The sequence below is a fragment of the Mustelus asterias genome, chromosome 2, assembly GCF_964213995.1.
Source record: "Mustelus asterias chromosome 2, sMusAst1.hap1.1, whole genome shotgun sequence".
Classification (NCBI taxonomy): domain Eukaryota; kingdom Metazoa; phylum Chordata; class Chondrichthyes; order Carcharhiniformes; family Triakidae; genus Mustelus; species Mustelus asterias.
Window position 1 is genome coordinate 50,804,757 of NC_135802.1, and position 22,528 is coordinate 50,827,284.

Below are 22,528 nucleotides of genomic sequence, written 5' to 3' on the forward strand. Positions count from 1 at the left end.
GCAATCAAGCAGCACCTGCTCAGCAATAACCTGCTCAGTGATACTCAGTCTGGATTCCACCAGGGTCACTCAGCTCCTGACCTCATTACAGTCTTGGTTCAAACATGAACAAAGGAGTTAAACTCCAAATGTGAGATGATAGTGACAGCCCTTGACATCAAGTCATCATTTGACTGAGTGTGGCATCAAGGAGCTCTCGAAAAACTGCAGTCATTGAGAAACGGGAGAGAACTCTGCAGGAGTTCCTCAGGGAAGTGTTCTAGGACAAACCAACTTCAGCAGCTTCACCAATGGCTTTCCTTCCATCATAAGGTCAGAAGTGGGGATGTTTGCTGATGATTACACAATGTTCTGCGCCATTCACGATTTCTCAGATACTGAAGCAGTCCATGTCCAAATGCAGCAAGATCTGGACAATATCCAGGCTTAGGCTGACAAGAAGCAAGTAATTTGCATGCCACAGAGGTGCCTGGCAATGACCATATCCTACAAGAGAGAATCTAACATTCAATGGCATTTCCATCACTGAATCTCCCACTATCAATACCTGGGGGTTACCATTGATTGGAAACTCAACTGGACTTGCCGCATAAATACTGTGGCTACAAGAGCAGGTCAGAGGCTACAAATCCTGCAGCGAATAACTCATTTCCTGACTCCGCAAAGCTTGTCCACTATCTACAAGGCACAAGTCGGGAATGTGATGGAATACTCTTCCCTTGCCTGGATGAGTGCAGCTCCAACTACACTGAAGAAGCTCGTCACCATCCAGGACAAAGCAGTACTTGATTTGCATCCCTTCCACAAACATTCACTCCCTACACCACTGACGAATAATGGCAGCAGTGTGCACCATCTACAAGATACATTACAGGAACCCACCAAGGTTCCTTATGCAGCAGCTTTCAAATGCACAACTGCTAGAAGGACAAGGGCAGCAGATACCCTGGAAAACCAATACCTGGCAGTTAACCTCCAAACCACTTACCATCCTGATTTGGAAATATATTTCTGTTCCTTCACTGTCGCTGGGTCAAAATCATGAAACTCCTTCCCTTACAGCACTGTGGGGGTATCTACACCACATGGACTGCAACAATTCAAGATGGCAGCTCACCACCACTTTCTCAAGAGGAATTGGAGATGGGCAATGAATGATTGATGGTCTAGCCAGTGACACCCACATCCCTTGAATGGATAAAAGAAGACATGCACCATCCTGATTTGGAACTATATTGCTGTTCCCTCATTGTCGCTGGATCAAAATCTTTGAACTCCTTCCCTAAGATTACTCTGGGTGTACCTGCATCACATTAACTGCGGCGGTTCAAGAAGGTGTCTCACTACCACTTTCTCAAGGTCAATTAGGGATGGGCAACAAATGGTGGCCTAGCCAACAATGCCCGCACCCTGTGAAATCATTTTTAAAAATTACGTATTTTTACCGATATTTCTACATATCTTTTGCTTTGCAAATGTACATTTCAGAAGGAGACAGGCATTGGTCTTCCCCCCCCCCCTCCTCCCAACTGCAGCCACTGTGAAGACGCATGCATCTATGCTGAGATTATATGCAGGAAGGTTCGAGTTCTGGAGAAAGATCCAAAATGTTAACTCTGTTTCGCTCTCCGCAGATGCTGCCAGACCCGTTGACTTTATCCAGAATTTTTTTTTTTTATTTCTGACAGGAGCCCTTCTTTCCACTAGCTAAGCTACAGTGCTCGTTTGAAAGTTTTGGCAATGAGGTATTCTGTAAAAATGACTCCAATAGTTAGCCTTTTGGCTAAGACCAAGCCCAAATGGGGTGCAATGCCTTATCTTGTCAGCTTGGATCTTGTTTGTCTCTGGTGTGGGGACCATGAATTGGATCCACCTGGAATTTGAATTTGGTTTTTGGAGCAAGCAAGGAGATAGATTTGGGTTTGCCCGGTCCATTTGGAGCATTGGCTTTGTAACTTTAAGAATGGAGCAAAAAAAACAGTTGCAAAATAAAAGTCTGTTGAGGGAAACATCCGACAGGATACAACACTTCGCCCCACTGGACCATGAGGAACATTTTACATGATGTGGAGATGCCGGCGTTGGACTTGTAGAATGTAAATTGTAAAATGTAGAACATTGTAGAACATATGTAGAACATAGAATTGTAAAATTGTAAAATGCAGAACATTTTACAGGCAGACCACTACTGGACATGTGGTCAAAGATTTTTTTTTCTGCACAAACCTTTGCATTGAGTGGTGGGTGAGGTGGTGTGGCACAGTGCAACTCTGAACACAAGAGTCAATATTGGTTGGGCTGTTGTGTTTGAATGTGTGATCCGCAGCTTTCTGTGTGTGTGTGTGCTCATTGATAATTACACAGGAGGCGGGACTCTCACTCAGAGCGCTTTGTGCTGACTGGCCCCGGTGAGTGAGTCTCAGCCTCCGGATGAAGCGTGCTGTGGGCTGCGCTGCGTGTTGCTGAGCTCCGGAAGAGGAGTTGTTGGGTGAGACACTCTTTATCATTCACATTGCGTTAAAGTCAAATCCGGAGCATGAGGGCCGATTGTCTGGGAATTTGCTGGCTGTGCTCCCCAATGAATATTCAATCAACCCTGTGAATTTTCCGCATGCTTTATTACTGCACATTGTGGAGCGACTGGGGGGGAAGCAACGTGGAGTTGACCATGGGATAGAAATACAAGGCCGGCTTGTGGCGAGCCCCTCAGACACTGAGGCACAGCTCCTACTCCCCCACTCAGTGTCTACATTCCCCCCCCACTTCTCCTCCTCCTCCTTCCTGTCAGTTTCTTCCCCCTCTCCCCCCCCCCCAGTTTCTCCCCCCTCTCCCCCCCCCCAGTTTCTCCCCCCCCCCAGTTTCTCCCCCCCCCCAGTTTCTCCCCCCCCCCAGTTTCTCCCCCCCCCCAGTTTCTACCCCCCCCCAGTTTCTCCCCCCCCCAGTTTCTCCCCCCCCCAGTTTCTCCCCCCCCCAGTTTCTCCCCCCCCCCCAGTTTCTCCCCCCCCCCAGTTTCTCCCCCCCCCCAGTTTCTCCCCCCCCCCCCAGTTTCTCCCCCCCCCCAGTTTCTCCCCCCCCCCAGTTTCTCCCCCCCCCCCAGTTTCTCCCCCCCCCCCAGTTTCTCCCCCCCCCCAGTTTCTCCCCCCCCCAGTTTCTTCTCCCCCCCCAGTTTCTCCCCCCCCCCCCCCAGTTTCTCCCCCCCCCCCCCCAGTTTCTCCCCCCCCCCCAGTTTCTCCCCCCCCCCCCCAGTTTCTCCCCCCCCCCCAGTTTCTCCCCCCCCCCAGTTTCTCCCCCCCCCCAGTTTCTCCCCCCCCCCCCAGTTTCTCCCCCCCCCCCAGTTTCTCCCCCCCCCCCCCCAGTTTCTCCCCCCCCCCCCAGTTTCTCCCCCCCCCCCCAGTTTCTCCCCCCCCCCCAGTTTCTCCCCCCCCCAGTTTCTCCCCCCCCCAGTTTCTCCCCCCTCTTCCCCCCCCAGTTTCTCCCCCCTCTTCCCCCCCCCAGTTTCTCCCCCCTCTTCCCCCCCCAGTTTCTCCCCCTCTTCCCCCCCCCAGTTTCTCCCCCTCTTCCCCCCCCCCCCCCCCAGTTTCTCCCCCCTCTCCCCCCCCCCCAGTTTCTCCCCCCTCTCCCCCCCCCAGTTTCTCCCCCCTCTCCCCCCCCCAGTTTCTCCCCCCTCTTCCCCCCCCCCCAGTTTCTCCCCCCTCTTCCCCCCCCCCCAGTTTCTCCCCCCTCTTCCCCCCCCCCCAGTTTCTCCCCCTCTTCCCCCCCCCCCCCAGTTTCTCCCCCTCTTCTCCCCCCCCCCCCAGTTTCTCCCCCCCCCCCCCACCGGGACTTGATGGTTTGAGTTATAAGGAGAGGCTAGATAGGCTGGGATTTTTTTCCCTAGAGCGTAGGAGGCTCAGGGGTGATCTTATAGAGGTCTATAAAATAATGAGGAGCATAGATGAGGTAGATAATCAACATTGTTTCCCAAAGGTAAGGGAGTCTAAAACTAGAGGACATAGATTTAAGGTGAGGGGGAGAGATGCAAAATGGTCCAGAGGTGCAATTTTTTCACTCAGAGGGTGGTGTGTGTCTGGAATGAGCTGCCAGAGGCAGTAGTAGTGGCGGGTACAATTTTGTCTTTTAAACATCATTTAGACAGTTACATGGGTAAGATGGGTATAGCGGGATATGGGCCAAAAGCAGGCAATTGGGACTAGCTTTGTGGTAAAGAACTGGGCGCCTGGACAGGTTGGGCCGAAGGGCCTGTTTCCATGCTGTAAACCTCTATGACTCTCCCCCTCCCTTACTGTCTCTGCATGAACAAAACTCATGTTGAACTGTACAGGATACATCAGAGGAGGTACTCATTAAATTCTTCAGTACTTTGAATAGTGCATCTAGTTCAAGTTATCATGAAATAAGAGATATATTCTAAAGACTGATGCTCCCTTATGGGTATGAGCTATAAAGAGACATTGGAGAATCTTAGGTTTTACAGCAGGGTGATGATATTTGATTTGATTTATTATTGTCATATATAGTGAAAAATATTGTTACTTGTGCATTATACAGACAAAGCATAACATTCATAGAGAAGGAAAGGAGAGAGTGCAAAATGTAGCATTACAGTCATAGCTAAGGTGTAGAGAAAGATCAACTTAATGTGAGGCAAGTCCATTCAAAAGTCTGATGGAAGCTGGAAAGAAGCTGTTCTTGAATTGGTTGGTACGTGACCTTAGACTTTTGTATCTTTTTCCCGACGGAAGAAGGAGAAAGAGAGAATATCCGGGGTGCGTGGGATCCTTAATTATGCTGGCTGCTTTGCTGAGGCAGCGGGAAGTGTAGACAGAGTCAATGGATGAGAGATTGGTTTGCGTGATGGATTGGGCTACATTCACGACCCTTTGTAGTTTCTTGTGGTCTTGGGCAGAGCAGGAGCCAATCCAAGCTGTGATACAACCAGAAAAAATGGAGATATGCAAGATTATTAAAAATATGGAAAAGCCTTAATTTAAACTAAACTGCAGGAATACAAGTAAGAGACAAAATCTTAAACTAATAAAGGATTAATTTAGGACAGACATTAGGAAATTCTTCAGAGCGATCAGGGAAAATATAATCAGAGGCAAAGCTTGTCAGAAAATATTAACTCCTTCAGTCATAAGAGTTTTTCAGCCCATCATGTCTGCGACAGCCATCAAGCACCTCCCTATTCTATTTTCCAGCACTTGGCCCATATCCCTGTCTGGTATGATGTTTCAAGAACTCATCTAAATAGTGTTAGAGCTGTTTTGTGTACTCTGACAGCTACATATTGTTCTACATTGTTAGCTTGACGATTGAGAGGAATCCTGGTAGAAAAAGCCTGAGTATTGCCTAATCTTTGAGTTGAGTTTGGTTAGGTAAACATATTGCAGTCTGTTAGTTTGATTGCCTCTCTAATGCACTTTTTTTTTAACAGATCGACAAGTTTTGTACATGAATCAAAACATGGAAAGCCCAGCACAAGTTGCAAAAGGAGCAGGGGTACGGAAAACGAGACCTCTGCCTGCTAAAACTTCGTTCAACAATCCTTTCAGCATAGGTTGGAAGCCTGTGGATGGGGAAAGTATGGCCTTCATCCTGGAGAAGTTAAAGCTAGCTTTTCAACGGACTGGATTGTGTAAAGTAGAGCCTACTTTAAGGCCCAGGAAACCAAGACCTTCCAAGGGACCAAAAGGCCAAGAAAAGAGGAAAGTGGAAGGGGATATCAAAGAAGACCAGCAGAAGGCTGAGAAGCTCAAAGGAGTGACGGACGACCACATGACGAACAGGATTCAAGAATTTAAACAAGGATGGATTAATGTGGAACTTAGGAAGCAGTTGGCCATTGGAATCAACGAGGTCACCCGGGCTTTGGAGAAACACACATTGTGTTTAGTTCTGGTCTGTAAGTCGGTAAAACCTTCTTTGATGACGCAACATCTCATTCAGCTGAGTGAGAGTCGGGAGGTACCTGCATGCCAAGTTCCCCGCCTGAGTGAAACCGTGGCACCTGTGTTGGGGTTAAAATCTACCCTGGCACTGGGATTTAAAAAGAACTCGGAGGCTTTTATGGAGACAGTTAATGCCATTACCCCACAGGTACCTCCTTTAAATGTTTCATGGATGCAGCAAAGTAAGGTCATTGAGAATGCGGAAGGATTGGAGACAAAGGAGCAAGATAGCATCAGCGAAATGCCAAAGCCGGAATTAGCGAACGCTGGGTTTCCACCAAGTCAGAAGCGTAAATTCGATGAAGTAGCATCAAGTGACCTTTCCTTCGAATTGGATGATAGTGCAAAATGCAAGAAAATAGGGGTGACATTGCTTCCTTTAAAAATAAAGAAGGTCGTTCCAAATCCAAATAAAATTCGGAAGCCAAAAAAGAATAAGAAAATAAATAAAACATCGGATGCTGGAAACCCAAAACAAAAACCAAAACTAAATTAAGCAAGGTTAAAAACAGAACAGAAGAAAGACAGAGAGGAGGGGGAAATATTTGGACACTATATCGTGGATTTGTTTGTTAAATAAATATTTCATGCAAATGCTCTTTTGTAACCACGCAAATTTGAAATTGAAGCTTTCCTTTCTTTCGTTCCTCCATGGGATGCGAGCATCGCTGACAAGACCAGCATTTGTTGCCCCCACTAATTGCCCTAGAGAAGGCAATGTGCTTTCCTGAGCCACTGCAGTCCAGCTGGTCTAGGTACACCCACAGTACTGCTGGGAGTGAGTTACAGGATTTTGACCTCGCCACTCTATCTATAGAGCAGATGGATTTTAAAATTATACTCTGGTACTATTCCATACTTGCTTTTCCAGCTGCTGGATTTTTAAAGAATGCCATACTTTGCTTTCTGCGTAATTTGCTCAGTAACACTGTCACCACTGCAGTGTGCGGAAAACCGAATCATGCGAAAGATTAGATTTTTCTCCTGTGAATGAGGGTATTTCTTGGTGAGTGAAACTGCTCTGATGGGCCTTGTGGCTTTCTTGCACCAGTAATGTCATAATGTTAATGATGTATTTTACATCACCAAAGGTTACTTGGTTTTCAAAGTTTTGACCTTGTTGGAATAGTTTTTAACAAGAATTAAATATGAGTTTTTCAATTTCCTCACATATGTCCCTGTGGTTCCTTCCAACCCCATTTTCAATACTAATTGTGAGGCATTGAATTCTGAGTGAATGATGTCCGTGCAACTTTTCCTCCCATTTACCAGGGTGGCAATGGTGGCACAGTGGTTAGCACTGCTGCCTCACAGTGCCAGGGACCTGGGTTCAATTCCCAGCTTGAGTCACTGTCTGTCTGGAGTCTGCATGTTCTCCCCGTGCCCGCGTGGATTTCCTCTGGGAAATCTCCAGCTTCCTCCCAGTCTGGTTAGGTGCTAAATCTCCCTCCGTGTACACGAACAGATGCCGGAGTGTGGCGAATAGGGTATTTTCACAGTAACTTCGTTGCAGTGTTAATGCAAACCTACTTGCGACGATAATAAAATGAACTTTAAACTTTTATCAGTCCCAGCCCCTGATCTCCAAATACATGACTGTTTTGTGTACCTTTTCTGCACCTTCCTCATCTTTCATGAAATCTAACTCTTGCTCCATGGATTCCCCACTCCTGATGTGGAGATGCCGGCGTTGGACTGGGATAAACACAGTAAGAAGTCTCACAACACCAGGTTAAAGTCCAACAGGTTTATTTGGGAGCAAACGCCACTAGCTTTCAAGCTAGTGGCATTTGCTACCAAATAAACCTGTTGGACTTTAACCTGGTGTTGTGAGACTTCTTACTGTGTTTTCCCCTCCTGGCAGCTATGTCCCTATCCTGTCCATTACGGAGTTTGGCTCACTTATCACATTCTTCCTTACAAACTTACAATTTGTAGTTGATTGCTGCAGGGCCGAGCAGCACCCTCTACCAGACTTGATTTCCTTCTTCATTCTAGGCTCCTGTGCATCCTCCATTTCTCAAACTGGTGGCAGAACTTTGTCACCTCGGCCCTGCTTTCTGGAACTTGTTCTCAACCCGCTGCCTCTACACTCTGTTTTGGATTCTCAAACATCCTAAACTTTCTCTGGAATTTGGAGTTCCAATGCAACTATTCCCTAAAGTATCTTTGGATGTTGGTAAATCTGCAGAAAGACAAATTGTGACTTCAGTCAGCGAGGTACGTTGATTTGATGCTTAGCGCTGCTGCTTTTTTGACACTGGTGATGTCAGTGTTTCTGAACAAATTCAGCAGAAAACAAATATAGCGTTCTTTAAAAATACAAAAAACATGTAATAGTATCATCTTTATAATCCATCCACTGTACAGGCAAGATTTCTGGGTCAAAATCCTGTTACGTCCTCCTTTAGATCGCCGAGGGTCTATCTATACCAGATAGATGACAGTGGTTCAAGAAGGTGGATCACCACCAACTTCTTGAAAGGAATTAGGAATGAGCAGCAAATGCTGGCCTTGTCAATGATGCTCACATCCCACAAAGAAATAATAAAAGAAAAAATGGAATTTTAAATCTGCCCTTAAAATGGATAGTGTGGTGTTTAGCTCAATGAAGGACCCCCTCTATCCCATTTAAAGGGGTCATCAATAAATTGCTGATTAATTACTACAGGCTGAGTTTGAGTTTGTGGAAATGCTTGGTCCAGAGTTGCTCGAAGCTGACAGGAAGTGGTGCAGCACATGGAGAAGGTCTTGATTTTGTTCAAGAGTTAGAATCATAGAATCACTGCAGTGCAGAAGGAGGCCACTTGGCCCATCAAGCCTGCATTGACAACAATCCCACCCAGGCCCTATCCCCATAACCCTAAGGGGCAATTTAGCATAGGCAATCAACCTAACCTGATTGGCAATTAAGTGGTCTCACCAAAGCAATCATGAGTGCTATAGTTACTGTTCACCTGGGTTTTCAGCAGTGGAGAGATGGAGCAAACGTAGGAAAGTGGAGGGCAAGCTGCTGTGAGCAGGAGGGGGAGTAGGGCTTTTAACAGGAGACTATCCACCTAGGATCCTGCAGGATTACTTCTATTGCCTTCATCTAATCCGAGAATGATGTGTAGGTGTGTGTGCGCACATGGACATACGAACAATTGCTCTTGGAACTCTGTAGCCTCTGGCAGACAGATCTGGAAACTGAGGACAGGGCTACCCCTAGCAGCTACAGTGACTGTATGCTAGGAAAAAATTCATCATGGTGTTGCTGACTAGACAAGAACATGCTGAGCCTGTCGCGCTCACGGGCAGCCTCGTGTAGGCTGCGCATACGTGGCTTTGAGAGTGCTGCATCTAAATACTGAAATGTGCCACAAATGATACCACTTGCCTGAATCTTGGTGAATGCATGCTACCCTGGAAGCAGTCATGGTGCTTTCATTCTGCACCAGTCTATTGTCCCCTCGGGCAGACTAAGTGGTAGCTCTTGGGTAACGAAGGCTATTTGCTTAACCTCGAGTCCGTGATTTTGCTCCATAACCCAACTACATATGGTTAGTATTTGTAAATTAAGAGCCATGATGATGTATGGAAATTCATAGTGCAGTCTAGTGAAATCTTAGACTGCTCTGGAAGAGCCCTAGATTACATTTATGGAGCACAGACTCCTGATTGTTGGCATTCTGCTGTGTCCTCTTCACCCTCGCACAGCCCTTGTCAACAAGAATGTGGAAAGCATCTAGGGAGGAGCAAACAACCAGCAAATTCCCTTCTGGATTGGCCTGTCTGAAATCATCTCATTCAAATCCAGGAACATGCACACAAAACCCCACTTTCCTATTTTACTTTTCCATGTGTTATAGACCATCCTTTACTCGGTAAAGAGCAAAGTACATCCATGAACAGGCCCTTTGGCCCTTCAAGCCCGTGCCGGTCATGATACCCTAACTAACCGGATACCCTAACTAACCGTATGCCCTTACCACAATGCTGGAATAAAAGCTAACCCAAACCAAATATATCCAATGAATCATCCAATATTTCATACAAAAGTTTACTTATTTACCCTTGTGCGTTCCCTTAGTGCCTGTTTTGTGGGTGCCTATGCTTGACCCAATGCTCCTAAGAAGTGCTGTGCCTGTGGCTGCAGAGCAGTGGAGTGATGCAGAGAGCAGATTTATGCTTTGCATAGCCACTTCCCTGGGGCTTTATCTCAATGATACTATTCATTTGCTGGGGCACAGATTTCTGGACTGCTGAGAATTCCTGAAATGGCCGCAGTCTGAGCCTGCATGGCAACAAGCTGGGAATTCATAACCTCACTTTTATCTTGCATTGCATATGCAAGAATTGAGTGGGATCTTGCAGTCCTGTGGACCTCTTGGTGGTCCGTCAAATTTTCTGTCTCACCCACGATGATTCCTGCAGTGGGTCGGGACCAGAAAATGCCACCAATTGGGTGGCTTCTGCTACAATGGAATCTTTTAAAAATTCCCTTTTACTGGATGTGAGCATCGCTGGCTAGAACAGCATTTATTGCCTAACCTTAATTGCCCTCGATGTGAAACCTCGGCATTACGGTTGCGTCTCCAAGTGTATCATAATCACTCATCATTCTCACTCTAGAAAGGATGGAATCCTAGCTTTACGCAAAGCCCTGTGCCAAGTTGGAGCTGGACTCTTCCATACTTCAGAACAATGACACCAGGCTTTTTGGCAGGTCTGACAAAGCACAAAAGAACAGTAACTGAAATTGCTGAAAAAAAACATTTGTCACTCATTAGGACATCTTCAAGATTACAATCCCATCCTAACAGAACTCTAGGTGTACGTGCACCAGATGGACGGCAGTGGTTCAAGATGACTGATCGCTATCTTCTCAAGAGCAATTATGGATGAGCAACAAATGTTGGCATTGCCAAAAATGCCCATATTCCAAGAAAGAATTTTAAGCAAGGCGGTCTTAGGTTAGACAAACAAAAACCTGATCAAAGAGGTGTTATAAGAAGTGTTTTAAAGGAGGAAAGCAAGGTAATGGGATGCATGGAGGGTATGTTAGAGCTTAGGCCCTAGTTAACTGAAGGTGCGGCCACCAATGATACAGCAATTAAAATCATGGATACATAAGAGGCCAGAATTAGAGGAGCTTGGGAATCTCAAAAGGGTGAGGTATTGAAGGAGATTAAAGAGATAGGAAGGAGCAACAACATGAACAGATTTGAAAACAAGGATGAGAATTTTAAAATGAAATAAGATTACTTAACTGTGAGCAGCAAACACAAAGGGTGAAAGGGATTTGGTGCAAGATGGGGCAGCAGATTTTTGGATGACCTCAAGTTTTGAGGGTAGGATGTGGAACACCAACCAGCTGTGCAACACCAACCAGCTGTGCATTAGTCAAGTGTAGGGGCAACAAAGGCATGAATAAGGATTTCAGTAGATGAACTAAGGCAGGGGTGACCTCAGGCATTGTTACAGCAGTGGAAATCATCAATCTTAATGATGGTGTGAATGAGATCAGAAGCTTACCTTGGGGTCAAATGAGACAGGGAGAGGGACGGAGTTGGTAGTTAGGGAACAGAGTTTGAAGTGGAGACCAAAAACACTGGGTTCACCCTCCCAATACTTTTCTCCCCAGTACAAATGGAGGAGATTTCTAACATTTCCACGCGCACGTTTTTTGACCTTTTCCTGTTCAATGCCCCACTGAAGTGCAGAAATAGACCCAATTCCCATCGAGATAAATAAAAAATTGGAGAACAATTGACCTCAAATTAAAATTAGCCTATGCAGAGCAACCTGTTCTCTAAGTAAGGCTAGTTAATTATGAAGGGAGATCTGGAAAAAAAAAGGAACAAAAGAAAAACATCCATTTGCAGATATATAATCAGTGTAAGTTAGGCTTCCAGGATGATGACTGTATTAAACTGAGCTGTCTAAAATTTATCGATTTGAAGTGAAATAATTAAATACATTCAAAGTTTATACGCTAATTGAAAGAATCAAAGCATGCACAAGTAATTGCAAAGTTGTAATGACTTTTATTAATTCAGACATCAAACAGTCATGCTGGTGACCTCAAAACATTACTGAAATCAAAAAGTATATTCTTCCTCTGGCAACATTTAAACCATTCCAGAACCCATTTATGAATAGGTAATTTTTCGCACACATTTTCTAGTGTGGGGCCTTTTCAGTGAAGCATGCATAGCAATAATAGTAAACTGTACATAACCCGTCACTTGACCAGGCAAAGTTTTAAGCTGCTGAACAGCTAAACATGCTTTAACAAACAAGGCCCAAATCCTTCCTTATAACATAATTTGTGCAAAACACAACATAGAACAAAGCTTTCAGCTTTCACTTTTTTTTAAAAAAAGAAACTATTTCCCTTTGATTTAGTTTTGTTGTCAGGTATATTCACATGTGCAGTTTATGCTAAAAAAAATACATATCTGACTCCATGTCCAGGTATCTGGCGAAAAAAGAAATACCCAAATGTTCATGTGTAGAGAATGAAAAATGATTTGGCAGGAGAAAAATGCTAATCCATCATGATTTTTTAATATATTCTAAATCTGCACGTATCGGTGTGGCTGCCTTTTCCTGCAGCCTTCAGCTGCTGTTCTCTTTAAACTGTCACCAACTCAGCTATTCCTGTTGTGGCTTGTCCAGAGATCTGAAAATTAGTCACCGACCAGTCTCACATCTCAAACGTCAAGCAACTCCAGGACTTCAATCCCTGATCTATGAACTGTAAAGCAAGTACTTTTACCACTACTATTGGGCCACACCAGGTGGCATTTAAAAAAAGCATAAAAACTAACAGTAACAAATAAAGCTTTACCCCAGCCTTACATAAAAAAACATGTGGGGAATGTAGCCTCTTTCACAAATAAGCCATGAACACTACCTATGAGCAGCCAGATTGCACTGTTGACACTGCGGATGCATGTGGAATAGAGTGGGACGTTTTCCAATTTATCTGCATTGCTGCAAATTCTGGAATTTGCCCGAATGCATTATTGCAAATAAATTCCCACATTCTGTTAGAAACATGACACAAATGGGTAAAAATTAGTTTGTATCATAGGTCCTTCAATGTTCCCATAGTGAACACTTTAAAAAAACACTGGTCAATAAATAGAAATCTGTCTGGCAGTACCACCCACTAGATATAGCAGTAACAATTTTCTTCTTCACATGATTTACTACTGTACCTCATTTGTACAAAAGACTTGAGCTGTCATTCTGCAAAAGAAGCCTCCAGTTCCTCACTACCCAAGGTAGCCGTAACATGTTCTTCATGAATGTCTAAATATAGATTTGCCTCTTGAAACTAACAAAAGTGCATTCAAAATCATCTTAGGCATTGATGAGAATTCTTATTCAGGTTGCCGATAGTTAAAAGATAAAAGTCATAGTGATTTAAATTCCCAACAAACAACATGGAATTATGCAACACTTTACTGCACAATAAAATCAAATCCTAAAAAAGAATCAATCGTCTCCATTCCGTCGAAAGCAAAGTGTGGCTGCAACTACTTGCTCCTTTCACAGAGTTGTGTGTTGAGCTGGTAGATTTTTGTCACCGAACAAAGGCATGATATTGGACCCTGGGCTTCAATGAAGAGGCTTCTACAGCAGTAGTAGAATGTTCTACTGTAGCACTAGACCAACCTACAGAAAAAGAAATCAAAACTTTCAATGAAAGGCGAAGATAGACAAGCTTTGATGAATAAAGCTATAGAAATTTGAAAATGCAATAATTAAGTGAGGATATCATTGAAGGATTTAAGACTATTCAATGGTATAAAATACATCCACAGCATTTTAAAAAGGTCAGGAACATAAGGATAGAAGTACATTTTATAAGTTATATACTTAAAAAGTGGCAAATATTTAAAATTATTTGCTAGACATGGTGGTAGAGACAAAAAACTTCAATGAAAGTTTCACTGCAGATGGATAGTAAATGGAGGGCAATCATATCATGGACTTTTACACTCTTTAAATTTATTGTTCTAGCTATTTACCAATATTTGTAAAATTGACTCCAACTCATTCCAGTTTGCCTGAAATTACGTTCGGAAGCTCAACTCTTTCCTAATTAGTTTTTAAAAATCACCACAATTCATCAGTTGAAAAACAAGAGAACTAAATTAACATTGTTTTGAACTTTAAGATATGTTGAATTTCAGTATGTCACAAGGTGACTGAAACCATTCAACATTTCAGCTACATGCTCCAGTTGGAATGAATTGTCACACCCAGAACGAACATTTGAAGTTCTCATGGTTAAGAGCATAAAAACATCACAGAAGTAGGCAGTTTGACCCCAACGAGCCTGCTCTGACATTGAATGATGGTGTGAATAGAGGGGAATGCAAAAAAGGTCAGACTCAAAGAAATTCAGGGTGTTATCTAGCTACAGCTAAGAGATAGGAAAGTTTACTTATTAGTGTAACAAGTAGGTTTACATTAACACTGCAATGAAGTTACTGTGAAAATCTAGTCGCCACACTCCGGCGCCTGCTCGGGTACACTGAGGGAGAATTTAACATGGCCAATGCACCTAACCAGCACGCCTTTCAGACTTTCGGAGGAAACTGGAGCACCCAGAGGAAACCCACGCAGACATGGGGAGAATGTGCAAACTCCACACAGACAGTGACACAAGCCGGGAATTGAACCCAGGTCCGTGGCGCTGTGAGGCAGCACAAGTCAAGACTATGAAGGAAACTCAACATATATATGAGAAATTTAAATTTGAGATATTGTTGACTGGAAGCCAACACTGATTAGCAAGAACAGAGGCAATGGCTGTGCCAAACTAAATATGAATGCACATATTTTGGGCTTGTGGCCCCAGGATCTGAAACACTGCTGGCATAAGAGCAGCAGAAAATTAGATGGCAATTGCTACTCAGAAGCATATCCAAGTTGGGTATGGCCTGGACATCGTATGGCATGATCAGGAAAATTAACCTTCTTACACAGAGGGCTGAGTGATCAGTAAGGATCGGAAAAGTACTTTTAAGCCAACACAACCAGTTTGTGCTCTCTCCTCTCAATTAATGCCACCCATCTCATGTGACTTGCCAACGCCACAACTTCCTCCTATGCCTAAATTACACTCATTCTGACTAGAGATATCTAAAATAGCTGAATCCACCCTAACTCTGAATTACAGAATTTGTGGCTTTAGTTGTTTACAATACAGACATCAAAGTTTCTCACCTTTTCTGGTTCCATATCTGGGCACCTCCAATTGTACAAATAGTACTGTAAATTGCCATCACCTATACCAAATTTTAATTTTTCTAGGAATGTTTTGTTTTCCATCAGATCAAGTGCATTCAAGACATCAAATCCTTTCTGTGAAGGGAAAATAAAATATTTATTAGAAAATCGATAGGAGTTGACAGTGGCAAAAAAATAAAACCTTTAGAAATTATTTCCTTGCATGCTAAGGACTTTCCTTGCACCTTGTCTAAATAATTTCACTTACCATAACCGTTATTTAGGGTTACAAGAATACTACAACATTTTAAAAATATTGATAGGTAACTATTTAGCAGGTTAAAAAGCGCTGCAACAGTCCACAAAGAATCAATTGTAGAAAGAAAACAGAAAAAATGAAGACCTTAATATCGGGGGATAAACATGATAATACAGGTAGTATCTCAAATCTGGTTATCCCAAAACCAGAATTGTTCAAAAACTGGATATTTTTCTCTCAGGTGCCACTCCTGGAACAGACTAAGCGCAGGAATGAAGCACAGGGCTGAACCCAGAAGAATAATCAAGAGTTGTACACACACAGGTCCTGAGTCTGTTGCAACACTTTAAGAACTGCTTCTCCCCTGGCCTTCCCCATACTCCAGACACAAAGCTGCCTGTTGCAACAGCAGAAACATTCTGATCCCAACATTCCTGGTTACTTTCAGGTGATAGGATCAGAAATTAGTTGCTTCTCTCTGTCCAAACAAATGGCGTCAAACTAAATATGAATGCACATATTTTGGGCTTGTGGCCCAATAGATTTTTTAAAATTTGTCTAATCAAACTTTTATATCTTCAATTAAAATCTCCATTTCAAAACTTCTTTAAATCTTATCATGACTTGCAGCACACAAGCACTCTTCTTCCCATGATCTACAACATAATTATTTTTAGGACATTGACAATCAGGCAATCAGAGACAGCCTGATAGGAGGAATTAGTTACACAATTTGGGAAAATCTGAAATCCTGAGGGTGCAGGATTTGGGACACTGCATCTGTACATATACACAAGGTTGTTTTTCAACTTATCTCAGCCTTCGTGTAGCATGGAGAGGCATTTTTTAAACTCATGTTACCTAAATCGGACACTTTTGCTCCACTTTACTAGGATTATTCTAAGGAAATGGTAAGCCAACATAGTTACTGATATTAAATACTGCACTGTGAAGATTAACTAAGAAAATATTTTGTAAGCATATAATTACAATCTTGTTCCTGAAAAAACTCTCACTTGCCAGGGTACAATTTATTGAGTCAACCAGCCATGTGCTATTCCCTAGTAGCTCACTCAAGTAGCTATTCTTTGAATGAGTTTATTAAGGCAGTGATTGCTAGCATAATACTATTTAATGCATGAGATCACAGTCTAATCATGCCTTCATCTAATCTCAACGTGCATTGTCTGCATTAAGATTCCCATTATGCTTCATCAGGCTCATTCTTATCTGAAGTGCTTGGCACTTTGAGAAGATATCAATCGACTGGTCAGGTGGGCAGAAAGTGGCACCCAAACAAGTAAGGTCAAACAAGGCAAGGAAATACAAAATAAATGGAAAGATACTGGGAAGTATAGAGGAAGTGAGGGACCTGAAGGTAGCAGGCCAGGTCGATAAGCTTAAGCTGGCATATGGAATCCTTTTGTTTATTAGCTAAGGCATTCAACATAAAAGCAGGCAGGTTATTCTGGAACTATATAAAACATTAGTTAGGCCGCAACTTGACTACTCTGTGCAGTTCTGGTCACCTCATTACAGAAAGGATGCAATTGCACTAGAAAATGTACAGAGAGATTTACGAGGATGTTGCCAGGACTGGAAAATTGCAGCTGTGAGGAGAGATCAAATCGGCTGGAGTTGTTCTCTATGGTATAGAGGGCGAGGGGAGATCTGATTGAGATTAACAAAATTGTGAGGGACCTGGATAGAGTAGTTGTGAAGGATCTATTTACTTGAGCAGAGGTCAGTGATTTAAAGTGATTGATAGAAGGATTAGCGAGGACATGAACAAACATTTTAACATTCAGAGGATCGTAGGGATCTGGAACTCACTGCCTGAATGAATAACAAAGCCAGAAACCTCCAACTCATTTAAAAAGTGAAGTGCCATAACCTGCAGAGCTATGGACCAAATGCTGGATGGCTCATTTTCCAGCTGGTGCAGACATGATGCGCCAAGTGGTCTTCTTCTGTGCTGTAAACTTTCTATGATTCAATGAAGTCTGTCAAATTTTAAGATTGTCACCTGGCCATTGGCGTTGAAAACATTTATTAGCAGTTATCAATTTTTTAAAAAGCTGCTCCGAATGCTCCCTCCCTACCCATAAGTACGAACTTCCACAACAGAAACTTATGATAGGTCAACAGATGCATAGAGTAATAAGTGCAAAAGTACAGATATCTTCAAATCCTAGCAATCAAAATTTGAGTTGTCTCAAGTAAGTCTTAAATGGAAAGCCAAATCAAATCCACTTTAGGATGCACTGGCACTGCAAGTTCTTCCCTATCCCACCAAAGCTCTCTAAATATTTAAATGTTAAGTTTTTGGCTCTACTCCTTCATGTATCTTGGCACGTGAGGAGCTCTCTCCTAAAGACAACAGTTAAATGTTCCAACCATGCATGAGCCAGCAGAGTATAGAGTATTGGACTTCCAACAAACTGCACCTGACGGTTTGAGACCATTTCCTCAGTGACAGTTAATTCTGAAATATACGTCAACAAATTTATTCTGGAAACTAACACTATTAATTACATTACCACAAGAATGGGGTTCAGTCCGACAAAATCCACATAAATACTTAAAGTAAAAGTAAAGTAAAGTTTATTTATTAGTCACAAGTAAGGCTTACATTAACACTGCAATGAAGTTACTGTGAAATTCCCCTAGTCACCACAGTCCGGCGCCTGCTCAGGTCAATGCACCTAACCAGCACGCCTTTCAGACTTTCATATCCTCACGCTATAACTGCTGTACCATTCTCAAAACATCTTTGTAACTCAGTTAACCATGAATAATTTTATTGTGCTGTAACTTATTTATTTTGTAACACTAGATCATACACTTCAAAAGATTAAATAATGAAAAGTTTACCGATTTTGCAATTATTAATGCATCATTCATAAGATCAATGAGTGGGGTTTCAGTGTGGACATTATAAAAGGAATAGGCAGCCTTAAGATTCTTATGAATAGGATGATGCATAACTGTGGAAGGTAAAGTGTAGAAGCTCACAAAGTCTGTCAGTTCACCATCAGAACCCTGAAAGAAAATAAATATTTGTTTAAAGGAGCTAATTGAAGAAAAGTTAAAAAGCATTTTCAAATCAGTTTGATCATCTTTAAATATCAAAGTTGAAGACAAAACTTGTCCACAAATACATGGACAACAAATACATCAGCTTACTGATACAAATTAAAATAATAATTGCAAATGAGTTTAAATTAGAGGGAGGGGAGGGGGAACACAGATAGTATGATGTCATTGTGATTGATGTCTTAAGGAAACTGAATTAATTTACACAAATGTATGATGTTGAATAAGTTATAGTGCTCAGTCACAATTCCAAAGATGAATTGCTAATTAATGTTTGAACAAAAATATATGAAAATTCATAGAATGGGAAAAGGATCATTAGACATAGCTCTTTGTTGAAGGCAGGCTTAGTATTGAGAGAATTGGTGGTTTTTTAATTTAAACTACACTCTAAAATACAAAGCAATTTACAAAAACGTATTAGATATTTACATAACATCCCATGAATTCAAGTTTTGTCAATTCCTTCTGGTTATACAGAGACAAAAAAATCACCCCACTGTACAATTCCACACCCTTTCTGCCATTCTCCAGAAAACTCAAAAACTGAACGTATTTTTCAGTGGGGAATCAGAATACCAGACGAGATGTATTTAAATTTAAAGCAATACATTTTTTAAAATTTTGAAATCTGCAATGCTTTTAGTGGCATAAAGACATCCCTAACACATTTTATAACACACAAATCAAGTTCAGAAAGACTACTTTCCTAGTTTACAATGTATGAAAAGAACAAAACCAAACCAAAAGTGTAGGTGCTTAAAGTCAAGAAAAGATTTTTAAGACAATTTCTATGCTTTGGGCTACAAAGAACTAGACAAAATAGATTTGAAATAGCGCTGCAAATTGGCAGTAATTTATAAATATGCCAACCATTATTTGTTTTGATGTACAAGGTGGCATGAGGCATATTTTAGCAACATGGAAAAAAGATGTACCAAAATTTAAATTAAACTTCTAGATATTCAGCTATCTAGAAGTGAGTAGGTCAGTTTCCATGAAGAGAAACAATTAGTTATTGATATATCAGATATTATAACATTTCATTTAAACAGAATTCCGATAAAGGACTCCTTTGCGTTATACAGCTGAAACATCATAACCCTTCTTTTCTTTTTTGTAGCTCGTTTTTAAAAAAAATTGCATTTCCAAAACTGATTGTTCTTACTTATTGTTTTTCAGACTGAAAATTTGTCTGCCAAACCATTTTGCCTCAAGTTGAGGGCATATCAACTTCCTTGTCAATTCTGGAAAATACCAGCATTCAACTACCTAAAAAAGATAAACGTTGGTTGTCTGCCAAATAAACCAATACATTTTAAACCACTGAACTAACATTTATTGTGGAAAAATCTCCATGATCATCAGTCTGACCATCTCCAGCAGGAAAAAGGTTAATGTTTAAAATTACCTTCCTGTTTCCATTTCAGATTAAACATAGAAAATTGGGTTGTGTTAGACCAAGGCTGAACTTTAATGGAATATTTCAAAGAAAACAAGTATATAAAATATTTTGATATAAGCAAAGCAGTTTGAACCAAATTGAGACTCTAACATCCAAATAGTGGTGTATTCTAGTTCTATGCTCATTATCAAAAGTAAGTAATTTGATTCCACCTCAACTATACTTTTTATTTGGAAGACCTTTATATGTCTCACCTCAGTCTCTTTTTCCAGTGAAATTTAAGTTCGGTTGTTTCAGCTTCTCTTTACAAATTAGTCTCCACAAGGCCTGGAAATATCCTAGACACTTCTCCGAACCACTTCTACTGCATCTATACATTGAGGTAATCCAACCGCAATCATACTCCATATTCCAGAATTGGCCTCACCATTGAGTGTACAATGTCAGCTTAACTTGGGTTGATTCTGGTCCCAGTGTCCATCAGTACCTGACTTACTTGACCAGGTGCTTTCAAATGATTGCAAAATAAACACAAAACTCGTCCATCCAGCCCATTCAAATTCAGCTTTCCAAAGAGACCATTTCCGATTATACCTTAAATGCTTCAGGATTTTCACCTCCATTATTTTCTCTGGTAATCTATTCTTTGCAATGACCACTTTGCATGAACAATTTTCTGACATTTCCCCTAAAGTTAACTTTCACTAGTTTGAACCTCTGTCCCCTTGTTATTAGGGTGAACAAGGGTTAAATGTAGAATGCTAACTCCAGTATTCTAAATAAATAGCACCCAAATGTAGCCAAAAAACCCAAATCTCAGCAGTAACATTTTTAAAAGACAGATTCCACCTGCACTCTCTGAAGATAGAAAATATATCACCATACATATGAATTAAGAGCATGATCAGGTCATTTGGCCCCTCAAACCTGCTCCTCTATTCGATAAGATCATGGTTGATCGGATTGTAGCCTCAACTCCACATTCTGCTGACCCACAATAACCTTTGACTGCCTTGGTACACAAGAATCTATCTACTTCTACCTTAAAAACATTAACTGACCCTGCCTCCACTGCTCTCTGGGGAACAGAGTTCCAATGATTTCACAACCCCTCAAGAAAAAAAAATTCTTCTCACCTCATATCTGGCTTTAACCTCGTTAAATTTTTAAACCTAATTAAACAATGGTATGGAGAGATTTGCAGGGTGATTGAAAGTTGAGTCAGCTTCACCCATGATCAATGATCAAGAGCTGATAACTCAGAGAAGCAAAACTGCTTGTGGTGTGAACTAGGCGTGATTACGTGACACTGCTACTTTATAAGTTTCTTAATCAAAATGTCTGTGTAAGAAACTAAGATAGTTAAAGAAAGAAATCATCTGTTGTGCTTCTGCTTTATCTTATACTTATTTTGGAGTATGATCAATAATCATTCCCAAATTATTTTCATGGAGAACCACTTACCTTGATTCTCAATCTTAAACTAGCCATTAGCAGGCAAAGGGAAGGAAAGCTCAATAAGTAAATTTAACCTGCCTTTGTAGTGCTATGCTATTAGACAATAGAGCTGGTCAGTTACTCGCATTCTTAGCCGGGGTGCAGGATATTGAAATATGGAAGACAATATTGATATTTAAACATCACTATCTAGCGTTTTCTGGACAGTCGATTCTGACACTCTCAGACTGCAGTGAAGCATTCATGCTGCATCGTTCATAAGCTAACTTGACAGAACAATAAAGCTAAGCTTGTATTAATATTCTTAATTATGAAAATATACAAAGTTTAAAAGGGTTTTAAATTTCCTAATCCAGTTTATTAGGTTATGCTAGTGAACAAGAGGAGATCCGGAAAAGGAGTCTGAAAAGGGATCTTGAGTCCGAGGACCAATTCCACCTCCCGGAAACACCTGCCAAGTGTGCGGTTAGTGATGTGGCTCCAGGATCGGGCTCAACAGCCACGCGAGGACCCACAGAACCCAAGGCCAGTAACACAGAATGTCTTAGGTGGACAATCATACTCATTGAGTGATCTCCGAAGAAAGAAAGAAGACTATTAAACTAATAAAAGTGGAACCTCCATTTCCTCTTTCAAAGAAAACATTTTACAGAAATATAGTGAATCTGCAATATTCTTTTCCTGCATGTTAGAGGCACCATTTAAATTATTTGAGTTACATAAAATTCCAGTATTTTCCATGCTTCTGCAGAAATGTTATTACATCCCCAACCCATCAGTATAGAATTTATTATTCACTCCATTTTAATATTGCTAATGTGCCAAGAAGATGGGGAAAAACAGCAAATTCTAAAAGTATTCCATGTTCTCTATCAAATGCTTTGAAAACATGTCACTAAAGCTTAATTTAAGAACATAACTAGGATCAGGAGAAGACAATTCAGCCCCTCGAGCCCCTGCTCCGCCATTCGATACGATCCTGATTGATCTCATCTCGGCCTCAACTCCACTTCCCTGCCCGTTCCCCATAACCCTTCAACCCATCATTAATTAAAAATCTAACTCCTCCTTAAATTTACTCAATGTCCCAACATCCACCATGCTCTGGGGTAGTGAATTCCAGATTCA

General features: G+C 41.7%; 2 protein-coding genes across 6 annotated transcripts in view; one reads left to right on the forward strand and one right to left on the reverse strand.

Moving 5' to 3' along the window:
- Window positions 1-2,412: 2,412 nt before the first annotated feature.
- rpp38 (ribonuclease P/MRP 38 subunit) lies at window positions 2,413-8,615 on the forward strand. Of its 2 annotated transcripts, none has more exons than XM_078235227.1 (2): window positions 2,413-2,488; window positions 5,438-8,615. In XM_078235227.1, exon 2 carries the CDS (start codon window positions 5,455-5,457, stop codon window positions 6,445-6,447), a length of 993 nt encoding a protein of 330 aa, XP_078091353.1. In that variant the 5' UTR covers window positions 2,413-2,488; window positions 5,438-5,454; the 3' UTR covers window positions 6,448-8,615. The 2 variants fall into 2 exon arrangements, with proteins under 2 accessions (XP_078091353.1, XP_078091361.1); XM_078235235.1 differs by having other exon boundaries at window positions 2,481-2,598; window positions 5,438-8,483.
- nmt2 (N-myristoyltransferase 2) overlaps window positions 4,464-22,528 on the reverse strand; it is a 56,675-nt gene continuing 38,610 nt past the window's right edge. For 2 of the 4 annotated variants that reach the window (XM_078235193.1, XM_078235214.1), the window contains exons 10-12: window positions 18,316-18,483; window positions 15,180-15,317; window positions 11,962-13,619 (exon numbers count right to left, since the gene is read on the reverse strand). In XM_078235193.1, the coding sequence (XP_078091319.1) occupies window positions 13,599-13,619; window positions 15,180-15,317; window positions 18,316-18,483 (327 nt within the window). In that variant the 3' untranslated portion in view covers window positions 11,962-13,598. Of the gene's footprint in view, window positions 4,925-10,484; window positions 10,662-11,961; window positions 13,620-15,179; window positions 15,318-18,315; window positions 18,484-22,528 lie in introns of those variants that run through there. The other 2 variants (XR_013500147.1, XR_013500146.1) reach the window with 2 other exon arrangements.